Source organism: Bos indicus, chromosome 5 (assembly GCF_029378745.1).
Source record: "Bos indicus isolate NIAB-ARS_2022 breed Sahiwal x Tharparkar chromosome 5, NIAB-ARS_B.indTharparkar_mat_pri_1.0, whole genome shotgun sequence".
NCBI classification, from domain to species: domain Eukaryota; kingdom Metazoa; phylum Chordata; class Mammalia; order Artiodactyla; family Bovidae; genus Bos; species Bos indicus.
In genome coordinates this window covers 110,047,104-110,058,764 of record NC_091764.1, presented here as the reverse complement: position 1 = coordinate 110,058,764, position 11,661 = coordinate 110,047,104, and the positions used below count along the sequence as shown (strand labels likewise).

General features: G+C 51.0%; 1 protein-coding gene across 1 annotated transcript in view; it reads right to left on the bottom strand.

The window, feature by feature from the left end:
• The window catches only part of TRIOBP (TRIO and F-actin binding protein), a 57,460-nt gene that overhangs the window by 36,548 nt on the left and 9,251 nt on the right, over positions 1–11,661 (bottom strand). The window contains exons 5-6 of the mRNA XM_070790381.1: positions 4,530–7,110; positions 29–143 (exon numbers count right to left, since the gene is read on the bottom strand). Coding sequence (XP_070646482.1) covers positions 29–143; positions 4,530–7,110 — 2,696 coding nt within the window. The remainder of the gene's footprint in view (positions 1–28; positions 144–4,529; positions 7,111–11,661) is intronic.

The following is an 11,661-nucleotide window of genomic DNA, read 5'->3' as shown; positions in this document are numbered from 1 at the left end:
GGCCTCCCAGCAGGCTGGCCGTGCTCACCTCCCTGCTGAGGCCAGGGCTGGACTGTCTTCGGAGAAGTTGGCTCTGACCTTGGCTGGGCCACTGCGACCGCCCCTCGTCCTGGGCCTGGAAGGCCCCCGGTGCCTCGGACTTCCTATGAGCAAACGCAGCCGCCCCTCTGAGGGCCCTTGGGGCTGTCCCACTCCCGGTACCCCAGCTCCTCTACTCCCGCCCCCAGTGGCAGATTCAGGGACCCACTGCAAGCTAGATGAAGGGCCTGGAGTGAGGAAGGAGCCTCTCAGGGCCTCAGTTTCCCCTTCTGCAAAATGGGGATAGTAGTCCACCTGCCTCACGGGGCTGTTGTGAAGATGAAGTGAGAAAAGGGGTGAGCAAAAGTAGGGGGCTCCACCTTGGCCTAGACCACCTCCTGTCTCACTCAGTGCTTCCTTTCTGGCCACTACCCCATGAGTGGCCCACAGCTCACCCACATAGTCTCAACTGGTCCTTGTGGGAATTAAGATTTATTCAGCACCTACTGTGCCAAGCACTGCGCACACATGATCTTAATGGCAAACATTTATGGAGCACTTCCTGGGTGCCAGGCACTTGTGCTATCTGACCTCATCTCCCGCAAGCCATGAGGTGGCGATCAGAGATGCATAATGTCATATGCCGCCATATCCTATTCTTTTTGCCTTCTTCCTGCCCATATGGTAAATTTTGGACTTCTGAGGCCCACCTGTTTTCCCCCTACCACTAACAGGTTTGCAGCCATCCTAGCTGTCAGTAAAAGTGCTCTTAGCAAAATCAGAAGAATGAAATATCCCCTCTGCTCCACAACTCCAGAAAGGCCAACATAAAACCATTCATGCAAATGTCATTTCTAAGACACCCAGACTCTAGGCACTGTCGCCACATCCAACAAAGATAACCCCTAAGTCCCTGGTTTCAGCTAGTTGTCGTGCTTAATAATTGGTAGCCATGGCTATTAACATTTAACGTGACGTCTCTGTTGGAGTGTAGGAACACTGAACAGAATCTGGGCGCATCTCTCCCCTCCCATATATAAGACCTAACCACTCCACTTGACATTTAGGATATTTATTGCAAGAGGGTTTGAGAGTCAGACTTCATTTAAATTGACAAATGAAACTGTCTCTGGTGGCTAAACCACACCAGGAAGAGCCTGGGAAAGATGACCAGGTGCTGACCTTGACCAAGCCAGCAAAACAGGAAGAGGAATCTCTGCTCAGGTCTGAGCAAGGACCTGTGCTCTGCAGTCTGCCTCTAGCTTGGAGACTAGGCTGAAACTAGAGGTTTGGAGAATAAAACAATTATGGGTTTGGGCTTTGTTCTTGTGTTATGGCTTTTGTCAATGTCATTAGAATCAGATCCATAAACTAATTTGCTGTTTTAGCACTTCTTGGCATGTGACTCACAGGGAACTGAAGTTCCCCACTCTGGAGTATTTCTGAGTTTGAAGGCTGCCTAATCAGGTTTGATTTTTAATCCAATTTGAAGCGAGAGAGTTTCCTTGCTCTGTGAGATCTGAACCTTAGAGTGAGTTTCTCTTAGAACCAGGAGCCTCTGTGGAGTAAAAACCCCAACGCTGAGTAGGTGGGGAGAATGGCAGCAAAGACCCTGTGCGGCTGGTGAGGAAAATGTGTGTTCTGTCCCGAGTGAGGGCATTTTCCATATAAACTTCAGTGTGTTAAATGAGTATTCCTTCTGAGATGTTCCCCCTATGCGGGATGGAGAGACCAAGAAGATTCTGAGCCTTCAACCGAGACCCAGCCTTTCTGATGCTGAAGCAACAGTGTCTCCTTGGGCTACCTGTTCCTGAGGGTTGGTGTGGCTGCACCCAAGGCGACAAAGGAAATACATTTCCTTTGAAAGCTTGGATGGGCTCTTCCACTTGCAGAGTGTATTAAAGGACAACAGCTGTCAAGTCTAGCAAATTCTGTGAAGGCTCTGTTTTGAATTTAAGAGACTAGGAAATGCTTATATGATTCTAAGACAAGAGATTCCACATTGGAAAGCAACTATACTTCAATTAAAAAAAAAAAAAAGATTCCAAAGGCATTAAGAGGGTAGAAAATGAAGATGTCAAGCCAAAATTCCTAATGCTTTAATGTCATAACCCTTTAAGGAAAAATTTCCAGGCTCAATGAGAATGATGCTTAGAGTAGATGCTGGATAAATATGTTGAATGAATAAATGGGAGAAAAGAAAAGTATCGCTTTATAGCCACCCATTCATGAATTTCAGCCTGCCATTTACGGATACTTAAATAGGTTTTCAAATTTTATCTTCAGAGGACAAATGGTTTCCTACTTGGAAAAAATACCATACAAGAGGGAAAATGTTAATTACTCAGTAGAGTTGTAAAACCTTGGTTAAAAGGTAAATAATCTACTTTACCAAAACATATATGTTAAATATACAACTTTTATATATCAATCACACCTCAATAAAGCTTTTAAAAAAGATAATCTACTTCAAAGGGAGCAAAATAAAATGAAGAATCTGTGTAAAAACAATTAAATGGTTAATCAAACTATAAACATATTCCAGACTTCTGCAACAAATCTTTTATCTCTCTAAAAGTTATCACAGTAGGAAAAAAAGAAAATTCAATTTTGGTTTAAAGACCCTGCTGAGTTACCAGATAAAGTCAAACGTATGCAAATTGACATTAGACCAAAAAGAATTACGGAACCTCCCTGGTGGTCCAGTGGTTAGGACTCTACCCTTCCAATGCAGGGGACTGGGTTTGATCCCTGGTGGGGGAACTAAGATCCCATATGCCATAAGGCATGGCCAAATGATTAAAAAAATAAATAATCTTTTTTAAAAGAGAGTCATAATAAAAGGTCAAAGACAGAGGGGGTTTGCAAGGCAGTGAGACTACTCTGTAATATTCTGATGGTAGACACATATCATTAAACATTTGTCTAAACTCAGAATGTGCATCATCAGAGTAAACCCTGCTGTGAACTATGGACTCTGGGTGATAATGCGTCAGTGTAAGCCTATGGCTCGTAACCAATGGACCACCCCGGTGGGGGATGTTGATAGTAGAGGCAGCTGTGCACCTGTGGGAACGGTGTCTACACAGGAGATCTCTGTACTTTCCACTCAATTTTGTTGTGACCCTTAAAACTTCTCTAGAAAAAAAAAAAACTAACTAAGAAAAAGTGTATTGTACACTGAGGCCGGAGCCCACAAAGGTTGTCACCTGGGTAGTAAATGGATAAAACTTTATGGGAAAGGAAATCTGAAGAAGAGATAAGATTTTTCATGCAGATTCAAATCTAAGAGAAAATGTTGTCTAAGGGACAACAAAGAGAGGAATTGTGGATGCAAAATATTACCGGCTCCTTACAGTGATAGAAATGTTCTATAATTAGGTTGTGCTGATGGTTGTACAACTTTGTCTCGGTAAATACGCTGTAATTTATTGACTTCTACACTGAAAGTTTCGAGACTTTCAGACCTATATGTTTTTGGTTCTCTTGACCCTAACTGGGGTTGGGTCCCTAACTAATTAATTCCAGACCCTGACCCTTAAAGACTATGAGGCTGGAACTGCTGATGAAAATCTCAGCCGGATCTGGAGGAAATGTTTCTCCTCCCTGAGGTTGTGGAAAAGCAGATGCTCTGCTGGGTCTTAAACGCCCGTGTAAATGAAGCCAATGACCAAGGAGATTCGTGTGATGCCTGGACTTCAGGTGCTGTCACCGTGTCCCAGAAAAGGAACATTGAACTTCCAAAAAGTCTGCCATCCTGTGGGTTCTCTTATTTAAGATATATGGCTCTGGCTATATTTTTTTAATAAATTTATTTTTATGTATTTATTTGGCTGTACCAAGTCGTGGCTGCGGCATGAGAACTCTTAGTTGCAGCATGTGGAATTGATTCCCTGACCAGGGATCAAACCCAGGCCCCCTGCATTGGGAGCACAGAGTCTTAGCCACTGGACCACCAGGGAAGTCTCCTGGCCATACTTTTAAATTGACATCTCTGTTTTCTGAAATGTATGGGACCCATGAGTTTTGTTTGTCAAGGCAGGAAAAAAAAAAAAAAAACATGGACTCTTTTCTTCCCCCCTCACACAAGGTGGGAAAAAAAATAAAATAAACCTGTGACTCTCCAACGAAGAGTTTGACCTCATTTAAATTAATGTATTAAAGTCCCAGTTTTACAGATGAGGAAACTGAGGCTCAAGTAGGTTAAATCACTTTGCTGCATCACATAGGTTGGGGAATGGCTGTGACCCAGGATTTGAACCCAGCCTGCCTGACCCTGGTCTTTGCTCTTAACTACTAGGCTATGCGTATTATCATTTAATTGTCAAAAACAACTCTAGCACGTGGAAACAGAGAGGTGGAGTGCCTTGCCCAAGGTCACACAGCCAGTAAGTGGCAGGCAGGGGATCTAAACCCTTTCCTCATCTGGAACCTAAGCCTGCGGACTTTCCACCTGGCCTGTTGCCAAGCCTCCTCCCCAGCCCACCTGGCCGCCCCCGCCCTGGGCTCACCTGCGCTCTTGCCCGAAGAGGCGCTCCACCTCTGCGCGGCCAGGGCTGCGGGTGCGGCCCCCGTTGCTGCCCTGGGGCCCCGGCTCCCTCTGCGCCAGCCTCCTGGCGGGGGGCAGATCAGCCAGCACGGTGTACTCCTCCCTCTCCAAGTTGTGCCTGATCTCCCCTGGGGGTGCCGAGCCCCAGGAGCCCCCCGAGCTGCCTGGAGGAGGTGAGGGTGCCAGGAATGCTAGGTCACTGGGCGGGTGGCGGGGTGGGGAGGAGGCGCGAGGGGCATCCCGGTGCCCGATGCACACCTGAGGGGGCAGCACTGGGGAGCCACGCAGAGAGTCGGTGGAAGGGGCCAGGCTCTCCATACTCGTCCCAGGAGGGTCCTGGAAGAAGAGGGAGGGCTCGGGGGGCTGGCGTGGTGGAGATGAGAAGGAGGGTGCGTCGCGGTGCCCAATGCATACCGGTGCAGGGATGGCAGGAGGCTCATGCAAAGAGTCCATGGAGGGGACCAGGCTCTCTGTGCTGGCTCTGGGGAGATCCGGGAACAAGAGGGAGGGCTCGGGGGCTTGGCGGGGCGGGGAGGAGGCCCGGGGTGCATCACGGTACCCGATACACACAGGTGGGGGGAACTGAGGAGGGTTGTGCTGCGGGGACTGGTTCTCAGCATCCGATGTGTCTGGGAGGAAGGGGAAGGGGTCAAACTGGGTGTGGCGGGGGGGTGAGGAAGCCCGGGGGGCATCCCGGTGTCCAATGCATACGGCTGGGGGCATATAGGGGGGATCATGGTGGGGTGATTCACTCTCAGATGCGTGGGGGTCTGGGAAGAAGGGGAAGGGGTCATGCTGTAAATAGCGAGGAGGTGAGGAGGCCCTAGGGGCGTCCCGGTGCCCAATGCACACAGCACACGGAGGCTGGGGGGGCTCGGAAGAGGTCTGGGGTGCACCACGGGGAGTGGGATGCAGAGGCGAGGAGGTCCTGGAGGCCCCATGGTGGCCTGGGTTATGGGAGGTGGCAGTGGCCCGGAATGGTGAGTTGTGCTGGGTGGGTCCAGAGGAAGACTGGGGTGAGTCCCGCTGAGCTGATCTAGCAGGAGATGAGGTCTGAGGCCGGTCGCTCTGCGTTGGCCGGAGGGCAATGGATGCCCAGGGAACCTCACTTTGCTTGGAGCGAGATGGGGAAGAGGATCGGGGGCCATCGCTCTGCGTTGGCCGGAGGGGAAAGGAGGCCCATGGGATGTCTTTGTTAGTACGGTGGGGAGAGGCGTTCCGGGGGTTGTTCCGCTGAGAGGAGCGATGGGGAGAAGATGCTCTGGGATGGTCTTGTTGGGTGCAGCCCTGACAGGAGGTGCTTCCGGGGTTTCCCCGCCGTGAGGAAGAGAATTTGGGATTGTCCTGTTGGGTACAAGAGGTTTTAGGGTTGTCCCTTTGGGCAGAAGAGCTTCTAGGTGTGTTCTGTGGAACACAAGAAGGTCTGGGGTTGCCCTGCTGGGGAGTACAAGTCGGAACAGGAGCTTGAGGGTTGTCTTGTTGGGTGTAAGAGGCTCTGGAGGTGTCTTGTTGGGTGGCTCTGGGGGGAGAGGAAACCCAAGGATTATTTCGTTGGGTGGATGAGGTTCTGGGGCTGTCTCGTGGGACAACTCTTGAAGGAGAGGTTGCTCTGGGGGTGTTCCGCTGTGTGGAAGAGGTCTTGGGGGTGTCCTGTTGGGTGGATGAGGTTCTGAGGTTGTCTCGTGGGACAACTCTTGAAGGAGAGGTTGCTCTGGGGGTGTTCCGCTGTGTGGAAGAGGTCTTGGGGGTGTCCTGTTGGGTGGATGAGGTTCTGAGGTTGTCTCGTGGGACAACTCTTGAAGGAGAGGTTGCTCTGGGGGTGTCCCGCTGTGTGGAAGAGGTCTTGGGGGCGTCCTGTTGGGTGGATGAGGTTCTGAGGTTGTCTCGTGGGGCAGCTCTTGAAGGAGAGGTTGCTCTGGGGGTGTCCCGCTGTGTGGAAGAGGTCTTGGGGGCATCCTGTTGGGCGGACAAAGTTCTGAGGTTGTCTCGTGGGGCAGCTCTTGAAGGAGAGGTTGCTCTGGGGGTGTCCCGCTGTGTGGAAGAGGTCTTGGGGGCATCCTGTTGGGCGGACAAAGTTCTGAGGTTGTCTCGTGGGGCAGCTCTTGAAGGAGAGGTTGCTCTGGGGGTGTCCCGCTGTGTGGAAGAGGTCTTGGGGGTGTCCTGTTGGGAAGACAAGGTTCTGGGGTTGTCTTGTGGGGCAACTCTTGAAGGAGAGATTGCTCTGGGGGTGTTCCGCTGTGTGGAAGAGGTCTTGGGGGCATCCTGTTGAGTAGATGAGGTTCCGGCATTGTCCCGTTGGATGATTCGGTGGGGAGAGGAGGCTCGGGAGGCCCCGTGTTGTGGGGAAGCAGCCTGGACAGCATTCCTTGGGGCAGAGCGATGGAGAGAGGAAGCCTGGGAGGTGGCACTTCGAGGACCACTCTGTGGCGTCGCGGGGGAGGCCGGGGTCGGCACCGACCGGGACCGCTCCAAGGAGAAGTACCCGCTTTCTCCCCGGAGCTTGGCCCAGTGCTGTCCGGCACTTCGGTTCCCACCTCCAGAGCCTAGAGAGAGGAGGCAGGTTCAAGGCAAGCGGAGAGGTCCAGGCGGCTCCCACAGCCTACTTTTCCTGGTCCCCTAAGATGGATGACTGGGGCAGACCCCACACCATCTTCTTGGAGGTCCTCACACACCTCTGCCCCTAGGAGCAAGCAGACTGCAGGAGGGCTTAGGTGCCCCTCTCAGGCTGAAGTCAGGAATTTGAAATTGAAAACCAGGCGGACTTGGTCAAAGTGGGGTGGGTGGTAGAGCCAAAGGTCACATAGTGACCTTCAGAAAAGAAGCAAACTCTTCAAGAGCAGTTTTGAAAACCGCCTCTGTGAGCCCAGAGAGGAAGAGCTGAATCTCATAGCAGCTACCAACAATTTTCCATTTCTGTTCTACTTCCTGCAATTGGATTCCCAGAACTCCCTCCCTCCCTTCCAGTGAGACTCCTGTGTGATAGCTCCAGAAATTTCCTTTTGTGAACAGGCAGCAATGGCCTCACCTGAGGGGCTTGCTAGAAATGCAGACTCTCAGCACCACTACCCGCACTGGGCACATTGCATCAGAATCCACATTTTAATAAGATTCCTAGGCTATCTGCACGCACGCCACAGTTGAAGAAGCTTTGATCTAAGGGATTCGTGTAACTTCCCTATTCAGGGAGGGACACCCTCACAACCCCCATCCCCATGAAGGGCAGCATGACAGTGGTGTCACCTCCACCCCCTCAGTCCCTTGGTCCCCAAGCATATGGTAGCCACCAGCCCTGTGCACGTACGTCCCTGGGTTGGTGCTTCAGAAGAGAAGTAAAGGCTATTGTGGCCTCATCTTGACGGGGCCACGACTGCCTTCATTAAAGGCCATGCTTCAGAGTCCCTCTTTTCTGGGAAGTTCCCTGGTGGCCCAGTGGCTGGAATTTACTGCCTTGGCCCAGGGTTCAGTCTCTGGTGGGGGAACTGAGATCCCACAAGCTGCATGGCTTGGCCAAAGAACAAAAAAGGAATCCCTCTTCTACTTTGAAACTTCTGCCTCCTCCAAGCTCTCTGAGCTGGTATCACTGAACCCTGAGTCTCTAGTACCCTTCAGGGGACTGGAACCACACACAGAATGACAAAGTTTTCATCGTTGGGAATTCCCTGGTGGCCCAGTGGTTGGGACTTGGCATTTTCACTGCCAGGGCCCGGGTTCCGCCCTTGGTCGCGGAACTAGGATCCTGGAAGCCGGCATAGCACTGCCCCCGAGGAGAAAATTTTTTTGCCTATTGTTGCCTGATGGACTGATGTCCCGTGACATTCCAAATCTGCCAGCTTCTCTCATCTACCTCTTCCCACCTCCCCGCTCTCAGCCTCCCTCGTTTTTCACAATAGCCCTCTAACACGTACACTCTGGGCACAAGGTCATCATCTACCCAGGGAGATCCTTTCGAAAAGCAAACCTAGCTAGACCACCCCGGCTTACAAGGAGACTGAGAGCTATCTCAGAGGGGAGAAAGTTCACAAGACATGATGATTAAATGCAACGTGGGATTCTGGATCGGGTCCTGCAACAGAAAAGAGACATTTGTGGAGGAAAACGTGAATCCAAAGAAAGTCTGTAGTGGGAATTCCCTGCCGGTCCAGTGGCTAAGACTCCACACTCCCAATTCAGAGGGCCCAGGTTCAATCCCTGGTCAGGGAACTAGATCCCACGTGCTGTAGCTAAGAGTTCACACGCCTCAACTAAAAGACTCCATGTGCGGCAACTAAGACCCGGCACAACCAAATAAACACATAAACATTAAAAACAACAAAAACAGTGTAGTTTAGTTAACAGTATTGTTATCGGTGTTAATTTCTTAATTTTGATAATCGGGCTATAATTATGTAAGATGTCAACACCGGAGGAACCCGAGTGAAGACTGTAATCGAAATTCTCTGTACCATTTTTGCAACTATTCTAAAAGATTTAAAAACAAGCACACAAACCACTTTCGGGGCTCCCAACTGCACTTGGAATAAAACCCAGGCATTTCCCATGGCCAGCAAGGCTCTGCCCACCTCCGCTGGCCTCCGAGGTCCCTGTGGGCAGGGGCCTCACCTTCTCACTTACAGCTGTGTCTCCTGTGCCTAGCACACCATAAGTGAGCAGTAATGTTGCCCCACCACCTTCCAGCTCTGAGCTCTGCCTCGTCCTGGAGTCTTCCCTCCCGGTGAGCCTGGGTGCTGGCTGAGATGGAATTTCCCGCCCCTCCCAGAGGCTCACAGCTGGGTCAGCACCCCAGGCCCAGTTCCTTCCCTTTCCCCTCACCAGTGCATCCTTTGAGCCTGGCCCAACCAGGATCTGACTTCATTCCTGCAGCCCCTTTATTGAGCACACGGGGCAGACTAGGCAGATGTTCAGGGCATCTGTGTTTTGTCCCTCAGCCAGCCAGGGCTCGGCACACCCTGCTCCATCCAGTGTGTCTGCAAACTGGGAGGAGCCCTAGAGGGATGTCAAAGTGTTCCCAGCATCTCGCACCTGGCTGATTCCTCCCAGGCCGTGGCCTCCTGCTGCAATTTGGGAGCTTGCCACCAGGTAGACAGCGGTGACTGCCTTTGATCAAGCAGGTCACATAGTGAGGGTTCCCCCCCCCACCCCCCTACCCTGTGTTTAAGAGCAAGAAAGCAGATGTCTAGTACAAAATCCCACCAGGATCAGGCCATTCACACTGGGGAGGCACTTCTTTCCACACGCCCTCTCCCCAGGGCCTGAGAGGGCAGGGCAGTGGGGGTGAGGTGCTGACAAGATCTGATGAATGTTTTTAAAGATGGCTCAGCTGCTGGAGGGAGAATGGACTGAAGTGGCCTGGCAAAGCCGGAGACTGAAGGAGGCTCCAGCAATAACCCCTAGTTTGATCAGGGAGCAGTGGCAGAGACGGCAAAAAGGAGACATATTTTGGAATGTGTTTTGGAGGTGCTGACCAGAACTGCTGCTGATTGCACATAAAGCGTAAGGAGGGACTTCTGTGCTGGTCCAGTGGCTAAGACTCTGAGCTCCCAATGCAGGGGGCCCGGGTTCAATCCCTGGTCAGGGAACTAGATCCCACATGCCACAACTGAAGGATCCTGCGTGCTGCAGTGAAGACTGAAGATCCTCTGTGCTGCAAGACCCACGTAGCCAAATAAATAAATAAGTTTTTAAAAAAGACCTCATGACAATTCACCTCTAAGCCATCCATGAAAAGTGTTAGTCACTCAGTCACATCCAATTCTTTGCGACCCCATGGACTTTAGCCCACCAGGCTCCTCTGTCCACGGAATTCTCCAGGCAAGAAGACTAGAGTGGGTAGCCATTCCCTTCTCCAGGGGATCTTCCCGACCCAGGGATCAAACCTGGGTCTCCTGCACTGCAAGCAGATTCTTTACTGTCTGAGCCACCAAAGAGCCCCTCCATGTGCACCTCCTGAGTGAGGACGGTCTGCTTCTGTCCTCACGCTCAGGAAGCACAGCATGGATGCAATACATACAGTCCACATTCAAACTTCCCCATATCTCAGTCATGTCTTTCATAGCTCTTTATTTTCCTATCCCGGACCCAAGCCCGGATACACATGGCGTTTCACTTCCCTGACTCTTTTATTCAAGAATAGCTCCTCAGTCCTTTTTGGTCTTTCATGAAGAATCCTGTCAGTTAGTTTGCAGAATATCCCTGTTTGGGTTTGTCTGATGTTCTGTTGGGATTAGAGGCAGGAGATAGATTCTTTTTTTTTTAGCAGCCAAACTGGGAAAAGATGCTGTGCCCTCCCCTGTGCGTCACGCAGGGGCACCCAGCCAATTTGCCCCATGCTAGGATGCCAAGCGACCACTTGGTTAAGCTGGTGTCTGCCAGATCTCCCATCCTAAGGATGCCTATTCCCTTCATAACCAATGTGTAATCTGAGGGGTGATACTTTGAGGCCATGTGAATATCCTGTTCCCCAACAACCCTTCATGCAGGAATTTAGCATCTGCTGGTGATTTGTGCCTGAACCAGTTATGACTACAGTGGCTGCGATACTCTCTTTAACTGGTTTCTCATCCTGCAGCCTCACCCTGAATCCTTTGCATCCTTGCCCTAGTGAAACTCTTTTAAGGCTCAGGACATCACTCCCCTTCTCAAAAACCTTCCATGGCTCCCTACTACTTAAAGGAGAAAGTCCAGGGACTTTTCTGGTGATCCAATGGTTAAGAATCTGCCTTTCAATGCAGGGGATGGGGGATCAATCCCTGCTCAGGCAACTGATATCCCACATGCCTTGGAGTAACTAAGCTTGCATGCCGCAACTCCTGAAGCTGCTTGCCACAACTAGAGTCCATGTGCCACAATGAAAGATCCTGCATGACAATGCAATGAAGAACCCACGTACTGCAACTAAGACCCGACACCGTCAGATAAATAAAAAAGAAAGAAAAAATAAAGAAGGACATAGAGACACTTTAAAAAAAGAGAGAAGAAGAAAGTCCAAACCCCTTGGCTGGATTCGAGGCCTGCATGGTTTGGCCCAACTATACACCCCGCTGTTTGCTGAAGCTGTGCATACCAGGATACTCCCGCGTCACACTCCTAGACTGTAC